The sequence below is a fragment of the Mauremys reevesii genome, linkage group 6 (genome assembly GCF_016161935.1).
Source record: "Mauremys reevesii isolate NIE-2019 linkage group 6, ASM1616193v1, whole genome shotgun sequence".
NCBI lineage: Eukaryota > Metazoa > Chordata > Testudines > Geoemydidae > Mauremys > Mauremys reevesii.
The window spans coordinates 50166051-50186944 of NC_052628.1; the positions used below are offsets into that span (position 1 = coordinate 50166051).

The 20894-nt window shown below is 41.5% G+C and overlaps 1 protein-coding gene across 2 annotated transcripts in view; it reads left to right on the forward strand.

Annotated features, from left to right (window-relative positions):
• The window catches only part of VCAN (versican), a 149084-nt gene that overhangs the window by 126000 nt on the left and 2190 nt on the right, over positions 1–20894 (forward strand). For both annotated transcript variants that reach the window (XM_039544097.1, XM_039544096.1), the window contains 2 exons: positions 19351–19495; positions 20635–20817. In XM_039544097.1, the coding sequence (XP_039400031.1) occupies positions 19351–19495; positions 20635–20817 (328 nt within the window). The remainder of the gene's footprint in view (positions 1–19350; positions 19496–20634; positions 20818–20894) is intronic.

Below are 20894 nucleotides of genomic sequence, written 5' to 3' on the forward strand. Positions count from 1 at the left end.
AAGAAAAAGTTAATTAAAAAGCCTTTTGGTGGTTCATCAAATACCCATTGGAAATGGGAAAAAAATAGGGCAAATTCTAGAATCAATACAGTAGCCAAATGTTTACCTCAACAAACGTCCTTGCTTGGGATTGCTACCTTTTCTTCGTCTTTAGTAGTGCTGAAAAGGTGCTGTACAAATCCGCACAGACGCTGTTCCAAAGAGATTACATTCTGAGACATTTATCATATAATGCCCAGATTCTGATCCCTGGTGCAACTGCTTTGTACTTATTTGCTGGTACCAAAAGGCTGTAAAGTTGATGTATTCAGCTGCCTGATGAGTCCCGCAGCATGGGGGAATTCTCAGGTTGTATAGGGTGGGCATAATGGTTCCTGCATCTCCCCTGCTGCTGGCGTCCCATGGAGAGGGCATTCTTAGGGTGAAGGAGACATAGGGCATGTCTACCCTGCAGTCTTAAATTGACCTATATAATTACTGTGGTGGCTGATGTCCACGTCACCCTCCTTCTGTTGGCACTGTGTATCCTCACCAGAGCGCTTCTACCGACCACAGATAGGTGGTATGGGGAGCTGAGAAATCAGGCTCCCTGCCAGTCTTTACATCCCTATCTGCAAGATCTCCCTGGGGCTGCTCTAAATCATGCCTTGAGACTGTTCTAATGCATGGCAATCCTACAGTCAGAAGGGATGTAAAGACATCTTAAAACCACCTCTAAACACCTCCTTCCTGACTGGCAGTGAGTGTAGAAGGTCTGAACCCAATGCTCTAGCCCTAAGATTTTGGAGTACTATTGATACCTTTTTATAGCATCAAAGCAATAAGGAATAAAACAAGTAGGTGGAGAAAGAAAACATTCTCTCCTCACCTTCAGCTAAACTAACTCAACCATCTGTCTGCTAGATTTGATTCAGTATCATCCAAGCCAAAGTATTCAATCTCTTCTTTAGAAGAGACAGGTGATTTATGGCCAGTTTAACACCCATTGATACACACTATATAAACAGATTGGTCATGCTTATTTTTCCCTTTGTGAATCCTTCTATAACCAGGAAACATCTGGTCCTCAGGTCACATACATACAGACTATGCTCACTACTGCTTATCACATAGATATGATATCTTTAGTAAGAAAGCTGAAACAAAGCTGATTTGCTTAATTGCCACTTGATTTAAATAGATAGAGGTTTAAAGGCCTTTACAAGATTTCTCAGTGTTTTGTGAATGATCCATTTCTTGCAGAACTGTTGTGTGCTGCAAGTGAGAGTACAGAGAAAAAGAAAAGAAAAATCAAACTTTTATCTCATGTGCTTGCTTTAGTGCTGGAACAAATGTGCTTAATTGTGCCTGGAGGCACAATGTCTCTTGGAGTATAGGGAGAGGAAGTCTGCTACTCTACATCACTTCCTCCTCTTCACCTATTTTTGGGAGTCTAGCACCTTTGGCTGCATCAGATTTGCATAGTCCTTGTACTCCATTCACTTTGTTGATCCCTCTTCTCCTAAGCACTCTGATAGGATCAGGCATAATCTAGCTCTATCTGTGGGATCAGCATATCTTCGCACTGGTAAATACTAAGGGAGTTGTAAACTTACACATTGCAAAAGCAAGTTTGGTGTGAGACAGACTGACAAAATCCAGGAAATCAAAAGCCAGAGCTGATGCTCTATTTGCAACTCATGCTGCTGGGCAAAGACGGGTGTTAAATTTTTGCTTTAATTTTAAATTTAAGAAGAGAAGACATTCCCAGCACAGTATAAGACCATCTGTGGAACAGGCCTTTTTTTTTTAAATTGATCTTTATCCCACTTTCCTGCTGTTTTTACAACTTCTCTCAATCCTTTCCTTTGGGAACAATCTATGTGTCTCCTGAACTCATTTGTACTCATCGATTCAAATGCTTTCCGTAGCCATTTATTTCATGTGTTAATTATTCTGTGCATGCAGTGACTCTGCTTGAGTTTTCTGTTTGCTCACAGTATCCTAATTTTTAGATTATTTTCCATGATTTCTGCCCCTGTCACTGGACCATTTATCACTATTAATTGTTGGACTGCCAAATAAGTGTTCCAGTTACATCTTGATCAAGTGCATAAGCACTGCTCCTGAATGTACCAGGTGCATCTTCAAATTCCATTGGTTTGAATAAAGTGTTAGCCCTATCAATCCAATTTATAGCCATGAATACGGACATTATGTCACCATAAGTAAGGTTACAAGAAGAAGAAACTCAGACATATGTCCTCATAACTTCAATTTCTTAGATTAGAGAGGAGTCTGCCTATAAAGCGTGACCCTAAACAATCCTGAACTTTGTGGGATAGCAGAGGCCTATCTCTAATTGAGATCTGGTATTGTCTTTGCTGTGCTATGCTCAGAGCAACATAGCAATATCGTCCTTCTAGAGTGCTTCTTAGCTCTGTTGATTTAAAGACACCAGTTTACCCAGTCAGCTGAGGATTCCTCTGGCATTAGAATTGTCTTGGGAATGAGGCTGGAGTGTTGTACTGCACTCGTGTTCTCTGACTGGACTAAAGACTAGTTCACTATTGCCAGAGGGCCAAACCAGTCTTCAGTTGGCCTCACGGTGTTGAGGATATCAAGGTGATGTAAAGCTGCTTTTGTCTCACTGCCCATTTGATTAGAGTGTCAAGAGCAGCTCAGCCAGCAGCTGAAGATTATGCCCATAGTTCCTTTAAATTAACCTTTAGAAATAGGTGATGATAATGGAAATGGAAATCCATTGGTCAGTGCTGACCAAATGAAATAACTATAGTATATATTATTATATCACCAAGATTTCTTCTTCACTTAAGGCACATCTACACTTGCCATTTAAAGCAGAAAGTCCATTTTTTGCGCAAAAACCATGGGAGCGTCTACACTTGCCAATAACTTTTTGTGGTGAAACTCAAAAGTTTCACCCCAAAAAGAAAACCACCTCCATGAGAGGCATACAGCTCTTACTGGTGATGCTTTTGTGGTGATGTGCTAGTGAAGACACATTCTTCCTGTTTACAGAGCTTTTAGCTTCCAGATGATATCCCATAGTGCCTAGGTGACCACTCTGGCCAGCAGCTGTGATGCCACGTAAACAGACATCCCACCCTTCCCCCTGTAAAGCCCCGGGAACTTTGAAACTCCCCCCTCCTGTTTTTTTGGCAAGTGCTCACATCATCTGGCCAGGTGACAATGCCTGCTCCACAGAGCAAATGATTCCCCGCTTGGAGCAATGCTGAGTTACTGGAGCTGATCAGTGTTTGGGGAGAGGAGGCTGTGCAGGGATCCAGGATGCCCCTTGATGCCCCCCGCCCCCTTCCGATAGGACCTATCATCAAAATGGAGAGAGCTGCACTGTGGGATAGCAGCCCTCAATGCGCTGCTCTCATCAGCGATGGAAGTGCTGCATATGTGAACACTCTCTGTCGCCTGTGGAAGTAAGTGAGTACACAAATCAGTGCTTTTCTTTCACCGGTTCACTATCACCGGTGAAACTGACAGCGCAAAAACTCTGCAAGTGTAGACATAGCCTTATATATTCATTCTGGGCAAAGAGAGCAAGAATTAGGAATCTGTGAACCTCAAACTCTACCACTAGAGATTGGGGAACTAGGTTTGAGTTACTTTAGTGCACATTTTCCATGGAGATGAGGAAATCTACAATATCATTATTTAATCTATTGAAGGGAACTCCTTTGCCAAGTGGTGGCATGTATTTTATTAGCACAGTTTCTGGAAAAAGGCTCAAATATACTTTTTATTTGCACCTAAAAGATATTTAAAACAGTGAATTAAATGGAAGGAAATCGGGACTTTCTTTTGACATTTTCTATTTATATCCATCATAGGTTGTATTTTTCCAGATTTTTTTAACTGTAAGTGCCAACCATGTTAAATATGATCAGGGTTGGACATAAATATATGCTTATGTTGATTCGTTTGTACCAGGACTAAAGCCATCCCTTGTATGTGCACATCCATTTCTAACTGACTTCAATGAGAACAAGATGTTGGCCTTGTCTTCTCTCACTTCCACTGCCCAAGAAGAGAGAGAAAAATTCTCTATACTTTCCCTGGAAGCTCATGTGAGATCAGCGCTGAGATGTTAACATGATGAAATGTGATGGATGGATAAAATGAGCTTTTTCATCAGTCTAGTAATGCAGAAAAGTTTAAGTGACAAGATACAGTTGAGGAAAAAAATCTGATATGTATAATCAGATGAAAAGTTTCATTTCAATTCACTGAGAACTGTCGTGCAGATTAGATAAAATCAGTTCACATCACTTCAATGTTTTAAAAAAAATGTGTTTGGGAAGTTTCCAGCCAAGAGTTTAAAAAATGGAAGCCAAAAGCTTCTATGTAAGAGATCTACTTTTCAAAAGTACAGAACACCTATCAGCTCCCATTGGCAAGCACTCAGCACTTTTGAAAATGAAACCATTTGTTTAGGTACCATTTTTCAAGCGCCTATATGTAGTCAGCCCCTTTTGAAAATCTCAGCCTTCTTTTTTCTCATGAAAATGGTCAGTTGTTGGCAATTTATCAAAAGCAGCAACACTAAAACTGCTATTCTTTTCCAGTGCATAGTTTTCATGCATCAGCTGGGATTTGTATGTGGTTAGCAATGACAATTCCAGTAAGTGAGGCAAGTCTTGGAATCTGTGAGGATACAGATTGTAAATATATGGACTGATTGTTAGGCAGATTTTCTGAGAGAAAATACATAGGTCATTGATGAACCAAACAAGAACAAATGGATTCACTATGAATGCAAGTAATAAAAAGAAATATTTTTTCATGGCCCAAATGATGTTTATCCATCTGTCCATTGTTTCCTTTAAAAAATAACTTTTGTTTGTGATGGGGGAGATATCCTAGAATAACAGAAATAGGCGTATCTTATTCCCCCATACTGAAAAGAGAATTGTCCAGGTCACCTTGAACACCCATGTGGAATCTCATTGAAGTCAATGGGGTTCAGTGTGGATGTTGGGTCTGCCCTTGTTGTTTTTTTGGCAGGATTTGGTTCTTAGCCTTAAAGCTGCTTTTATGTAGTAGTTCTTTGTGGTTTCCTGTTGTGTGGACAAATAGCAGGATAACCCGAAAGTTTCGTGAAAGGTTGTGTTGGCTAGATAAGATGACATATCCACTGGCACCAAGGTGCTTTTTTGGGCATGCCACTTTCCCTACAACCCACAGACATGCTCAGCTTGAAACAAGAGAGTACAAGAGAATGGCTGTAAAATATTTCAGTGAGGTCATAGAATTAGAGGACTGGAAGGGACCTAGAGAGGTCATCTAGTCCAGTCCCCTGCACTCATGGCAGACTAAGTATTATCTAGGCCATCCCTGACAGGTGTTTGTCTAACCTGCTCTTAAAAGTCTCCAATGGAGATTCCATAACCTCCCTAGACAATTTATTCCAGTGCTTAACTACCCTGACAGTTAGGAAGTTTTTCCTAATGTCCAACGTAAACCATCCTTGTTGCAATTTAAGCCCATTTCTTCTTGTCCTATCCTCAAACATTAAGGAGAACAAGTTTTTTTTCCTCCTCCTTGTAAGAACCTTTTATGTACACCTCTTCCTTGATATAACGCTGTCCTTGGGAGCCAAAAAATCTTACCGTGTTATAGGTGAAACCGCTTTATATCAAACTTGATTTGATCCGCCAGAGCATGCAGCCCCCACGAGCGCTGCTTTACTGTGTTATATCTAAATTCATGTTATATCGGGTGGTGTTATATCAGGGTAGAGGTGTACTTGAAAACTGTTATCATGTCCCCGTTCATTCTTCTCTTCTCCAGACTAAACAAACCCAATTTTTTCAATCTTCCCTCATAGCTCATGTTTTCTAGACCTTTAATCATTTTTGTTGCTCTTCACAGGGCTTTCTCCAGTTTGTCCACATCTTTCCTGAAATGTGGTGCCCAGAACTGGACAAAATACTCCAGTTGAGGCCTAATCAATGCAGAGTAGAGCAGGAAGAATTACTTCTTATATCTTGCTTACAACACTCCTGTTAATACGTCCCAGAATTATGTTTGCTTTTTTTTGCAACAGTGTTACACTATTCACTCATATTTAATTTGTTATCCACTATGATTTCGAGATCCTTTTCTGCGGTACTCCTTCCTAGGCAGTCATTTCCGATTTTGTATGTGTGCAACTGATTGTTCCTTCCTAAGTAGAGTACTTTGCATTTGTCCTTATTGACTTTCATCCGATTTACTTCAGACCATTTCTCCATTTTGTCCAGATCATTTTGAATTTCAATCCTATCTTCCAAAACACTTGCAACCCTTCTCAGCTTGGTATCATGTGCAAACTTTATAAGTGTACTCTCTATTCCATTATCAAAATCATTGATGAAGATACTGAACAGAACTGATCCCTGTGGGACCCCACTCGATATGCACTTCCAGCTTGACTGTGAACCATTGATAACAACTCTCTGGGAACTGTTTTCCAACCAGTTCTGCACGCACTTTACGGTAGCTCCATCTAGGCTGTATTTCCCTAGTTTGTTTATGAGAAGGTCATGAGAGACAGAATCATAAGCCTTATTAAAGTCAAGATATACCACAGCTACCGCTTCTCCCCTATCCACAAGGCTTGTTACCCCACCAAAGAAAGCTATTAAGTTGGTTTGACATGATTTGTTCTTGACAAATCCATGCTGACTGTTACTTATCACCTTATTATCATACACCCTGGACATTGCAGAGCAAGTGCTCATTGAGATAGGTGCCTGTTTTCCACATATAAACTATTTTGCACATAACTGCCATTTTACTGTCCTGAATGTATAGATTTGGTCATATTTTATTTATATTTGACAAATTTATTTTTACTCCTAAAATATACATGCTGAAAGCATAAGCCCTAAGTTCTGGGCACTTCTTCCAGTATTTAAAACATAATAACCAATACTTAGACTCATAGACTTTAAGGTCAGAAGGGACCATTATGATCATCTAGTCTGACCTCCTGCACAACGCAGGCCACAGAATCTCACCCATACACTTCTATAACAAACCCCTAGCCTATGCCTGAGTTATCGAAGTCCCCAAATTGCGGTTTGAAGACCTCTGAGAATCCTCCAGAAAGTGACCCGTGCCCCATGCTGCAGAGGAAGGCGAAAAACCTCCAGGGCCTCTGCCAATCTGCCCTGGAGGAAAATTCCTTCCCAACCCCAAATATGGCGATCAGTTAAACCCTGAGCATGTGGGCAAGACTCACCAGCCAGCACCCAGGAAAGAATTCTCTATAGTAATTCAGATCGCAACCCATCTAACATCCCATCACAGACCACTGGGCATACTTACCTGCTGATAACCAATGATCAATTGCTAAATTAATTGCCAAAATTAGGCTATCCCATCATACCACCCCCTCCATATACTTATCAAGCTTAGTCTTGAAGTCAGATATGTCTTTTGCCCCCACTACTTACACTGAACAGTGTGAATCTACTGCCAAATCACCAATATAATTATAATTTGCTCTGGCCTGTAACACCATTAAACTGAAGCAACAAACAACCCTGCCCAACATCATCCAGTCCTTCCTCCAAATTCCTGAGCAAATCATCCCCTTTGCAGCATGTCCAGAAAGTTCACAAATCTAGGCAGTGGCAGACCATGCAAACAAGAAGCATTATGTGGAATTTAGGTGCCAGGTGGAGAACACTCTACCAGCAGTTCCCTCTCTTGTATACAGGGTCAGCTCTAGGCACAGCATTCCAAGCTGGTGCTTGGGGCGGCATTCTGCAAGGGGCGGCAGTCCCTGTTGTTTTGCCCCCAAGCAGCCCGCCGAATTGCCACCGCGGATGGCAGGGGAAGTTCCTGTGCCCTTAGGGTGGCAGGCATGTTTCCACGGTGGCAGCAATTTGGGGGCAGCTTCAGCTAAACATAGAAGCTGCAGCCAAATTGCCGCCGCTGCAGAAACATGCCTGCTGCCCTAAGGGCACAGGGACTGCCACCGCCATGCGCGGTGGCAATTCGGCGTGCTGCTTGGGGCGGCGAAAACTCTAGAGCCGGCCCTGCTTGTATATCAAGGGAGCTCCAGTTTCAGTGTCTCTGCTGATCGCATGTTAGAGCAGCATGAAAAGCAGATGTCTATATATGAAAGCTTGGGCCAAAAAAACTTAGAGCTGTAAAGAACAAAAACAACACCTTGAATTTCACCCAGTAGTCCATTGGTAGCCAGTGCAACCCCCAGATCACAAGTGCTGTTTGATCCCAGCAAACAATTATGTTTAACAAGTAGGCTACTGTTGTAAATGCTCTCAGGGAGAGATTCTTGACCGATGCCACCAACACAATTTCAGATCAATAGCCATGTCTAAAACCAAGTGGGCCACCATCAAGGAAATCTGCAGGCTACAAATATTGCCATAACTGCTTGGCTTCAATCTTCTCAATAATCTTTCCCAAAATAGGAGATTCCGTAGCAGCCTCTAGTTGGCGAGGTCCTCAGCATGAAGTGTTGAAGTCCTGTTAGTGAATGAGTAGTGGCCAGAGTACTTCCACAACTTCATTATTCAATAGTGGCTGGAACTCAAGCAGAGTTTTCCCTCAAAACATTGCCCTGGACCCTGGATGCAGCAGGCTGTATTTGAATTATACGCTATGCCAGAGAGTATATGTTAACCATGGATTTGGAACCCATGACATATTACATGTCATGTTGTCCTGTAGTTTGGTGTTTGTGTTCCTCCAACAAGGCTCTTTTCTACTAGTTTCTAATTTATTTGGGAACTAAAACAGACATGTAAGAGTTTGTTTTCACAAACATTTTTGCAAAATCAAAACAGTGATTTCCTTTTAAACATATTCCTATCCATTTCTATTCACTTTTCTGCAAGAACTTCTGTGAATATTTTTCTTTCACCAGAATGTATGGGTAGGATTTTTTATTCATGCAAATAAAATATTTGTACGGCAACAGTTCAGATTAGGTCATCCCACCAGGGAATAGGAATCATATCATGTGATTTAACTGACTAATCACACAGTTTGATTATTGAATGCTCATTGGAGTATTTGCTAAGAACTGTTTATGAACAATCCACACTTGCAAATATACTGTAAAAATATTACTAATAACAGCCAAACAAACCTGGGAAAATCACAGTGGGACTATGAAGAGGGAAAAAGTACTAGAGTCCTCAAATAATTATTTGCAAGGAATAGGTAGACCATATCAAGGTGGATGATTGCATATCTTAAACCTGCTCATTTCAGCTACGTTTAGGACAAAGTCAACAACAAAGGCTGATAAGTGCAAGAAAGACTTAGAGGTGAATATTACCAATCCTAATCAACTGGGATATTCTCCAAGCTATTTTTCAAAAGCCAATAAATAAATATTATGTGGCATTTGAAAATCTCATAGGGAAACTGAATTTTAATAGCAACCTTTATAGCCATAAAGCATACTCATCTAAACAGAAAAATCTGGGGTCACTTTTGGCAGTTTCTTCTCTTTGTATTTGGATTGCTAGCATTTCACCATTAAGCACCCTTGCAAACAAATAGAGTGGTGAAGGAGCCCATTGGAATTATGTTTCAATGTTCCATGTTATGGATTAAGCACATATAGCTACTTGGGGTTGTGCTTCAGACCTTTGTCTATTCATATCCTTTGGAAAATGCTGTTGATAATTAGTGCTTTGTATGGCAGTGAGCTCACTTCCATTACACAAGATTAGTGCTGTGTTAAGGAGCTGGCTAGTGTCTGTGGCCAGATTGTCTGTCGCTCATAGAATGCTGGCAGCCAGGAAAGTAATTGGCATGTTGCCACTTTAACAACTGCCCAGAGACCTTACATTAGTTTTTCTTCCCTTCAGTAAGAGTGTTATGCTTCATGTTTGTAATACTGGACTTCTTTGCCAGTGTTAGGTAGCTACATAAAAACAAAAGTTTCATTCTGTTAAAAACAAAGTCCTTCCTTATTCTTTCCTTTATTGGTCAGCGAATCAGACTGTTTTAACTTAAATCTATAACACCTCCCCTTCCAGAAAGAATAGCTGTATTGAACACAAAAGGACTTAAAAAATGCATAGAACTTTGTAGGGAGGTAGGCTGCCTGTGAGTTAAATAAAACAAATAGACTAAAAAATACTGTGGTCAACTGCAAACAAAAAGGCTATTGTGCCAGATATCCATAGCTTTCTTGAAGACAGGGATTTAAAATCTACCAAATATTTTGATTTTCAGATATAGCAGTCATTACAGCCCCTCTCTAAAGTGCTCATTTAACCTGCTTAAGCCAGGAGAACTATGTATTATTATTATTTAAAGTATATTGTTTAAAGGCAGGTATGTTCTTAGCTCAGAATGTCTCGGGCTAGTAAGAGGCCTCTTAAACAAACTTCTTTTTGGGAGGGGCAGTCTCTCATTTTCCCCCAAAGGTCTAGCCAATTACTTCTGAGGCGCGTTACATTTGGCTTTGGGTTGAAACTCATAGCAGCCTAAAACCTGCAATAATGGTTGGAATAAATGAAAAAATGGGATATTTTTGGTGCGTGTGTCTCTAGTTAGTCGCACATGCGAAAAATACAATTGTATAGATTTTGATTTATATAATTACTTTAGTATAATTCCCAGAGTTCATGTACTCTACTAACATACCTCTGTCATACTTCTCAAAACAAAGATACCTTCCCGCTGGCAAATTAGTTTAATCAAGTTAGATTGGTCCTTCTACAACATTCACATAGGGAAGACCTAAACATTAATTAAATTCCTATTTATAAAAAGCCAAATAGAGAGCAAAGTTATGTTAAATTATGATAATCATTTGTATCGTGGACTTCATCCCAAAGATCCTAAAACATTTTACACATTTTGTACATACAGCACTTCTGATGGATGCAACTACTTCTTGGGTGGAGAGTGGAAGCCAGGTAGACAGCTAGCATATTGCTCAAGGTGGGGAATCATACACATACCTAAATAGTCGCTGTCTACATTAGAGAAGCTTTGTACACTGATGAAGTTCTGGGGTTCACACTTCTCTAATGTAGCCTTAGCTAGTAGACGAAGACATCAAGGGAAACTCCCCTCTTACCAAAAGTGCCAGTATCTCATTAATTTCTGTATGGAGCAGTCTGGACTTCCTCTGATAGTCCCCCTTATGCATACAAATAGAGCAAACTACATTGTCCTCACTAAGCTAAATATATGAAGCATGATGAAAACTAATCAGTGAGGGCGTGATCCAAAGTCCAGTGAAGTCAGTGGGAGTCTTTCCATTGGCATCAATGGGCTTTGAATCAAGCATGGAAAGGAGAAGTTAGTATCTTTTCTGTATCTTTTAAATTTTTGATGTTTTTTTCAAACAAGACTAGTGTAACACAGCTGCTGATCATTAATATCTAGGCATAGTAATGGGTAGGCAGCTCCATCTAGTGGAAGCTTCCCATCATGCTCAACACAACATTTCTCCTTTTCACGAGTTCTCAAATTAAAAAAATAAGCCAAGAAGCCAAACAAACACCTAGCCTTGCAATACAAAATACAAGTTTCACACTGATTTTATACATCAGCTAGTCACTGGTTCTAAGCAGGGATTGGATCTTCATTATATGGCATTGGTAATATTCTCTCAAAAAGATACATAGTCTACTTTAGATGTAAATATTTATAGAGTATGCATGTGGTCTTTCTGGGATATTTCCAGAAAGACATGAACATGCGCTAACAAAGGCCCCTATCCTGCAAGCTGCTTCAGGGGGAAGCAGCAGTCTGCCTGCACGGATCCAGTTGTAGTTTCAGGGCCTAAATCCTTAGGGTGAAATCCTTGCCTCGTGAAAGCCGGGGCAATTCCCATTGTCTTCAAAGAGGCCACAATTTCACCCTTAATTATTAAGGCTCTGAGTCTGCAAAACACACAGTTACCTCTGGTCCGGATTCAGTAAGGTGCGTCAACATGTGAGCTGCCTCAAAGATTTCCTTGGGATTACTCATGTATTTAAGGTTAGGCATGTGCTTACATACCTGACTGAACAGGGGCCTTTAAGTGCATGAATAGTCCCAGATAAGTCAATGGAACTACTAACATGCTTAAAGTTAAGCACATGTGGAACTGTTTGCAGGATTGGGACCTAATTCAGTGCAACAATTCAAATGTAACATCTTGTCTTTCCCAGAGCAAATATCAGATTCATTTAAATATTAAGTGATGCCGTGATTATAAATGGAAATGTTGTTATGATCCTTGTTGAATCTTTACAAATAAACCCTTGACTTTTTTTCTTGCTGTTTATGGAAAGTGAAATTCCTTCCAGTCCTCTTCCAGGTCTCTCAGTTAACAGAAGCAATGTTGTCTAATAAAGTAATCTGCCAGTAAAGTCTGAACTGATCCACTGACTCACTGTAACCTGGGACAAGTCAGCTGACCACCTTGTGCATCAGCTGTAAAACTGGTAAATAGCAGGACCTCACTCAAAAGCAGAGATAACATCCGAGTTGAGCTATCCTAGGTAAATGAATTTCAGAAGAAGCCCACCATGTGGGTGACTGTGTCAGCAGACTTTCCTGATAAGAACTTCTAAGGACTTATCTATCATTATGGAAGAGCGTATTCCCATTCTCAGGGGGTGTTAGGGAAAAGGAGACAATTGCAAGTGGTCATGGTGGTGTTAAGGCCTCTAGTTCTCAGTTTAAACCAGTTTACTGATAAATGTCAGTCAGGAAATGTTGCTTAACTTTAATTTAAGATAAAACAGACCACAGAGAAATCATTCAGCCCACTCCCGATGTCCTTTTCTCAGTGTTGTGATATGCCGTATCAGTTTCTCATTGTGAAGCATTCAGAGAGGACAGCCACGGGAATACAGATCACATTCATAATAACAAGTGCCAAAAAAATGCCAGGATACATTTGTACTGGAGAGTCATGTAAAGTTGCAGAAAATTCCTTTCCCCCAGGATGAAAAACAGTGTAAGATTGTGTAAAGATTAGACATACTTCTAGTAAATAATTTCTTGGGTTTAGTTATAGAAGGGATTATTTTCCTTTACACAAGAAAAGGGTCAAGTAATTAAGTTTTGTTTGCATCAGAGGTTTATTTTGTTGTGGTTCATTACACACAGTGTCTGTTGACTATTTGGAATGTAAAATCCTAGCTATTGATCAAAGCCACTTGGTATGTATTTCTGTGATAAAGAAATGGCTGTTATCATTGGATGGCTATTACAATGCTTAGATGCTGTTCCCCACAGATTCACCTTGACAATATGCAAACAGCTAAAGAGCTAAGTGGATTACTTATTAGTTTCCAAAGTATGGGTGGTTATCCTAAACTGTTATAAGTACCTAACCTTTTATAAAGCAGAGTGTATTCAGATATTTGCAGAGATGTCTTCATGATGGGAATACTGTGGTTGCTCATTTTGATTAGTGATACTTCTGAATGACAAAGGTTTGCTATTAACTGTTTGTTTCCTTAGACTTAATTTCATTTAAAAGACAGTCTGTCACTCAGTTGGCAGAGTCTGGTTAAGTTTAATTCAAGGCAAAATATGGGGGAGAATGAAGTTTCTAGAAATCCATTCACCTGAAGGACATAATAGTAAATGTATTTTAGATACTTATATGCTTTCCACTACCATAATATCTGAGTGCCTCACCATCTTCCCATTTTACAGATAAGGAACCAAGAGACTAAGGACATACTGCAATTAGACACCCACAGCTGGTCCATGTCAGCTGACTCAGGCTTGTGGGACTCGGGCTAAGGGGCTGTTTAATTGTGGTGTGGTTTGGGGTCTAGGAAGCTGCAAAGGGGGAGGGTCCCAGAGCTTGGGCTGCAGCCCGAGCCCAGAAGTCTACGTTGCAATTATACAGCCCTGCAGTCTGAGCCCCAAGTGCCTGAGTCACCTGGCACAGGTCAGCGCGGGTTTTTAATTGCAGTGCAGACATAGTCTAAGGTCATACAGGAAGCCTGCAGCACAGTGCACTACAAAAGTAATCAATTGTTGAGAATAGGCCACTTCCACCTTAATTGAATTGACCTCGTTAGCACTGACCCCCACACATACACTTGGTAAGGCAACACCCATCTTTTCATATATATACTACTTACTGTATTTTTCACTCCGTGCATCTGATGAAGTGGGTTTTAGCTTACGAAAGCTTATGCCCAAATAATTTGTTAGTCTCTAAGGTGCCACAAGGACTCCTTGTTGTTATTATTGTTATAAGCAGTGAAGATGTATTAAGGGCCTACTCTTGTTCTCAACTTGACCGGGATCTCAGGGCAGTATTGTTGTGTGATTCCTAAGGGCCAGGTTAAGACACTCTATTCCTGTGCCTAGGACCAGCTCCTGGAGTCATGCGATGACACAGCATCTCAACTGTCATTGAAAATGAGTAAGACTTGGTGTAGTCTACAAAGTTTTGCCAGCATGGCTATTTTGGCTAAGAGAGTGAAAAAATCATGCACTCCCAGCTGACATAATTATGCTGGTAAACCCCCTTGGTGTAGATGCAACTATGGTGACAGAAGAATGCTTTTGTTGGCATAACTAATCTCATTCAGAGAGGAGGTTGTAGCTATGCTGGCAGAAAAGTGTAGCCAGTATGTGCTGTGTCTTCACTAGGAGGTTTTGCTGATGTAACGTATACATGACCAGCAGAGACTTTGTAGAATAGACAAGCCCTAAATCTCTAGCCATCACAGTTGTGAAGATGAGCTTGAAAATGTGACCTGAGTGTTACCAACAGAGCAATGGCTGCCCAAGTCTGCAGATAGACTGAAACAATAGCATTGAGAGATATGAACTACTCTGTGCACCTCATTGGAGTGTTAATTCCAATGTATCGGTCCCCTTCATCAACACCATCCTTGCAGATCCACTGTGTGGCTGGAGGAAACAAGTGCAGTGAGCCCAACTTTCGTCTGGCATTGCTCTTCCTTCAGGGCTGCAGAAATGGCAATGAGTATAGGTCCCTATATACACTTCCTGGATATGCTTTAACATTTTGATCTCAGGCATCATTTTGCATTATATATTACAGTAATTTCCTCCTGGCCTTGCTTCCATATTGCCCATGAGGGTAATGTTTTTTAGGTCGGTCTGTTTGATGGCATAACTCCATAATATTTTTGGTGTAGGTAAAAAAGCCCATAGTAGCTCTTCCACCTTGAGTTAACTTGAAATGTGAATGTATTCAGGTTTTCAGAAATGAAGACTAATGATGTTGGTAAGATGTCAGTTTACCTTTGATTGATGACTTTGGGCTGGCTTGAAAACTATCAGGATAAGAGTAAGAGCCCCTTAATAATGGCTTCACTGATTTGTGGAGACAGTTACAATTTACATGAAGATATAAGCTAGCTGCAGAGTGACTGGAACAGTGCCAGTATTCTTTGGATCCATCTGTGAGTTTGGTTGCTGAACTCTTTTACACGTGATCTTAAAAAAAAATCTGCACAATAAACAGTGCCAAGGAATGGGGAACTGAAATATGCTATTTTTTGGTACAACATATTTTTGTAAAATACAGTAATTGAGTTGAAATATAAGGATCTCAAATGAAGTAACCACTAAAAAGAAAGATGCTTTGTTTAGGATATTTGAGCAGTGTTTCCCAACAGAGGAATTATTAATCAAGTATTTTGGATGCATTTTCACAAATAGAGGCTATTCCTATAAACTTCGCAAATGCAGTGATTATAGACACAGAATATCTTTGAATGCAAATGCTGTAGCCTAGTAACTGACACATGTGGGGTTTGATTCTTCTCTCCCACCAGTTTTATGCTGATGTAACTCCACTCATCTCAATAATGTTGCTCTTGATTTACACCATTGTAAATCAGAGAAGACCCAAACCCATGGTTCCTCAAAATCTCTCCCATAACAAGAAAAAGGATATTAATGCATTTGTAAAGCAACACATACCATCCAAACTGTGAGATACTTTCCCCCTCACATCTCTTATCTCCCAGTCAGTGAAGTGTGGCTAAATAAGGTATTGAAAAACTACGGAGGAGCAGGGTGGAGACTTAAGAAAGCAGTTCAGGAGTTTGGAAATTCTTGTGCTAAGCAATTCCGGCATTAACACCAAGAAAATCAGAGTTGCCCAGCCAAAATAAATCTGCAAAGATGATATCAGATGTGAGGCAACAGCATGTCATGTCGAGGGATATCAGACATTCTTGCATTGACTACAGCGTCTAGATATGATCCTGCAGCCCTGCCAACAAAACAAACAAAAAAAGTTTGAAGCCATTATGATGTAAAATGCCCACAAACCGCTATACATGATTAGAGCTCAATTCAACAAGGTGCTGAGCCCCCTCAATTCACACACCTGGGGTGCAGAGCACCCTTGACTTCTACAAATCTGCAGAGCCTTCCAGGAATGTTGAAGGATCAGACCAGTTTTAGAACCTATTGAAATCAATGGGATTCTTTCTATTGAGTACACTTTGGCTCAGGCATCTATTCAGGATCCTGGCTGTTATCTCTGGGTTTTCCTAAGTGTCTTATCTGAGCATGCTGCAATAGGGTCCCAGCACCTGGACTGAGCAGGCATAGAAGAACATCCACTTTGGATTTTACTTTGTCATTCCAGAGTAACTCCACTAACTTCCATGGAGTTACTCTTTTACTGGCATTACTCAGGGCAGAGTTTTTGACCCATGCTTATGCATCCTCAATCACATTTGCATCAGCATGCCCAGGTAAGGCCTCCCTGACCCACCCACTTTGAATTGTGGGATGCATGCAGATCCATTTTGTATTTGTGCACAGAGTGATGCAGAAAGTCATGCACACTGCAGATTCCTGCTTTTGCTTGTTTGCATGCTGTGCATTGTGCTTAGCTGCTGTGCGTCGAGGATTTGCACTCCAACCACAAAATGCTGAATTTCTGGCCCTTAATGAAGAAGGACCTGTATATGTCTTGTGTTAGTGATGCTGAACACTGACGTGAAATTAACTTAGGGTAGCCAAATTTCTGATTACAGAAAACTGAACACCCTTGCCCCGCCCTCTGCCCCACCCTTTCCCCTCTGCCCCGCCCCCTCAAGTCCCCATCTTACTCCATCCCCCCTCCCTCACTCTCCCCCACCCTTGCTCACTTGCTCATTTTCACTGGGCTAGGGTAGAGGGTTGGGGTGCGGGAGGAGGTGAGGACTCCAGTGCGAGTGCGGGCTCAGGGGTGGGGGTGGGGCTGAGGGGTTTGGGGTGCAGGAGGGGGCTTTGGGGCTGGGGCCGAAGGGTTCAGAGTATGGGAGGGGGCTTCAGGCTGTAGCATGGGGTTAGGGTGCAGGGGAGTGGTGAGGGCTCCAGCTACGGATCTGGGCTCTGGTGTGGGGCGGGGGATGAGGGGTTTGGGGTGCAGGATGCGACTCCTGGCTGGGGCTGAAGGGTTCAGCGTGCGGGAGGGGGGTGCGGGCTCTAGGAGGGAGTTTGGGTGTGGGAGGGGGCTCAGGGCTGGGGCAGGGGGTTGGGGTGTGGGTGCAAGTGTGGGATGAGGGCTCCAGCCAGGCAACGCTTACCTCACATAGCTCCTGGAAGGGACCAGCATGTCCCTCCAGCCCCTAGGCAGAGGCATGGCCAGGTGGCTCCATGCACTGCCCTTGCCTGCAGGTGCTGCCTCTGCCCGCAGGCACTGCCCCCGCAGTTCCCATTGGCTGTGGTTCCTGGCCAATGGGAGCTGCAGAACTGGCGCTCGGGGTGGGGGCAGCGTACAGAGCCTCCCAGGCCGCAGGGACATGCTGCTGCTTCCGGGTGCCACACGGAGCCAGGGCAGGCAGGGAGTCTGCCTTAGCCCTGCTGCACTGCCAACCGGACTTTTAACGGCCTGGTCAGCGGTGCTGACTGGAGCCACCAGGGTCCTTTTTCGACTGGCCATTCCATTTGTAAACCAGACATCTGGCAACCCTAAATTAACTTAGTCCCACACATCAAGGAGGATGTTTTACAAGTTGGGCACCTGTATTAAATTCAGTGCAGCTCAGTTTAGAACATTACAGTTGAGAAGTGCTTAGATAATTAAAGACTTGTGATGGATAACCTGACATATTGTAGGAAAAGGGTAAGCATTAAACTCAGCTTTTTAATAGCCTGATTCAGCATTGTGTGTGGCTCGTTAACTTTATTTCTAAATGTGTTCACATGGGTAATGAATTGTGGTAACTTCATGAAGTTATTTATATTTTTAAAAGCTATTCTTTTATGGACAAGGTCCAGTCAGGAGGATGTAAGTGCCAAATTCAAATGTGAGCATTGAGGGGCCACTTTGACCATAGAAGGAGCTGATTGGCTGGCTGGGTTCTGGCATTTATATGAATTCCTGTTTTCAGATACTTATTTTTATCCTTCATACAATTCTTCCAGCAGTGACACAGCAGGAATATAAAAGAAAATTATTATATGTAGTGTTCCAAATCTTTTTTCGGTGTTGTTTTTTATAATATATGCATTTTTAAGAAGAAATTAAAATAGGGTCAGAGAAATCCAAAAAGGGTGGGGTCTCCATTAATGGAGGGGAAAATATGTCTTTCGTTGCTGTTTCTGTTTGGAAACCAGGATGAGACTTATCCCACATCTGCCTACTGTGGGGTTCTTACACCTTTCTCTGAAGCATCAGGTATTGGCCGATGTCAGAGACAGGATACTGAACTAGATGGACCTTGAATCTGGTACATTATTGACTGTTCCTATATTACAACTTTTCACGCACTCCAGGCTTGTTGTTCAACAGAGCAGATTGAATTCTCTCTCTCCTCTCCCCAACACCACCACAAATGACATCACTGAATGATCTTAAGTCCATCTCCTGCAATGAGCTATTTGTGGACCAATTTTGTGAATGAAGCTCCATCAAAATCTGCCATGGATGGAACTCTTTTCAGGGTCAGGTCCACAGTTTGTATCTATTTGTTCACTAGGCTCAATGACAGGCTGACAATTAAACAAACAAGAGCAACGCATCCTTGTGTTTGGTTTGGTTTGCTCCAAACTGCATGTAGTTGGTTTCCTTTGTGTATCTCTGTGTCTGTACTGTTTTTTTAACTGCATTGTTTAGATGGCAGGAATTTCTCCTGTTCAATTTCTGAATGAATGTGATATTAATAAAAATGTACTGGTAGAAGCAGGTCCGATGCAGGAGGAGGAAGCTTTATTTTTTTTCCATTAAGATCATCAATTCCCTCTCACTTCTATTAATTGTACATCCATATTTGTTTAATTTGTGCTGAATTGCCTGGGTATTGAACTATTGAATTTGCCCTCTTTCTGAGGTAATATTATGTGATCTTCTCTAATACAGAATGTAATATTCCCTGACTCTGGAAATAATAACTTTGCTCCTCTTTTCTGCAGCAATATGAAAACTGGCGACCTAACCAGCCAGACAGTTTCTTTTCTGTTGGAGAAGACTGTGTTGTTATAATTTGGCATGAGAATGGCCAATGGAATGATGTGCCATGCAATTACCACCTCACATACACCTGCAAGAAAGGAACAGGTGAGAAACCATCACCATGTGATAGTGACTAAAATAGGCATGATTCCCTGAATTCATACATCTGAGTGACCCTGCTTTATAAAGTAATGGGGACAAATTCTGGCTGAAGACTGGCATAATGGATCCTCAGATGGGCTTATGCTTACCAGCTTTAACTTGGCTTCTTTTTTTTCTAGCCCAGAAAGATTATATTTTGGGCAGATTGGGTAGCTTTCCAACAACTCAGTAGCCTAAATTAACCAAAAATAAGTGGCTGGGCAGGGTCAGAAGGTGGAGTCATCCCTCTAATGGCAGAGAGTACTGGAGTACTCCTACTGCTGGGCTGATTGAAGAGAAAGCCAATGAGAGAGCTTGTTTGCCCTGAGAACTCTCTTTAGTTAACAGAATTATGGGCTGGACTGAGCATACAGTCAATGCCTGCTATTACCTGAGTTGGTGTTTCAGCTCCGATTGAAGGCATTTTCTCACAGACTTTTATCCACGTGTTTTCCGAAGCAAGATTATTTTATCACGCTCTCTAAACCTGAACTATGTTTGGATTCATACAGCTCAGCTGTGTAGTGGCTTTGCTCCATTAGAATGGAGGGAATATGAAACCTGGCTCTTACTAGAAGCTGTGCACTCAGCTGATCACCTGAAATTCTCAGCCTTTACAGACTGGTGCAGTCAAAACCCAAACCTTTGCCACTGATGCCTAATGTAACATCCTTAGATTGACTGCGTTTTATTGATATATCATTGATGGATCCATGGGTCTCTAGTGTTTCACATACATTCTTGTTCAAAGGAGAATTCCAGACTAAGTTTATGAATTAGCCCTTTTTGAAAAACCTTTTGATATAGAGTTAATGGCCTTTGGAGTTCTGCAGAAATTGCTACTTTATTCCCATTTTCGGTTGGCCATCAAACCACATAGTAAATTCAAAACAAAAAGGAAACGCCATCAATTTTGTCTGCAAGTTTCCATTTCCATTCTTGTAACATTAAAATCTGCTCAGCCATGTCACAACAGGGCTGATCCTGCAGTTCTGATTCAGGCAAGACTCCTACAAAGTCAGTTGGTGCCCTCCTGGGTAAGGACTGCAGGGTTAGACTCACTTTGGAATGACACCTATGAACTTGGTCTTTTTGGTCTTTAGTTGCCTGTGGTCAGCCTCCTGTTGTAGAAAATGCAAAGACTTTTGGGAAGATGAAGCCTCGCTATGAAATCAACTCCCTGATTAGATACCACTGCAAAGATGGTTTCATCCAGCGCCATATTCCAACTATCCGGTGTCAAGGGAATGGAAGCTGGGATATGCCTAAAATCACCTGCATGAATCGTAAGTTGCTGACTATGAGCTGTATCAGAAACTATAGACCCAACATGGTCAAACTTTTTATTAAGGATCCATTTTCA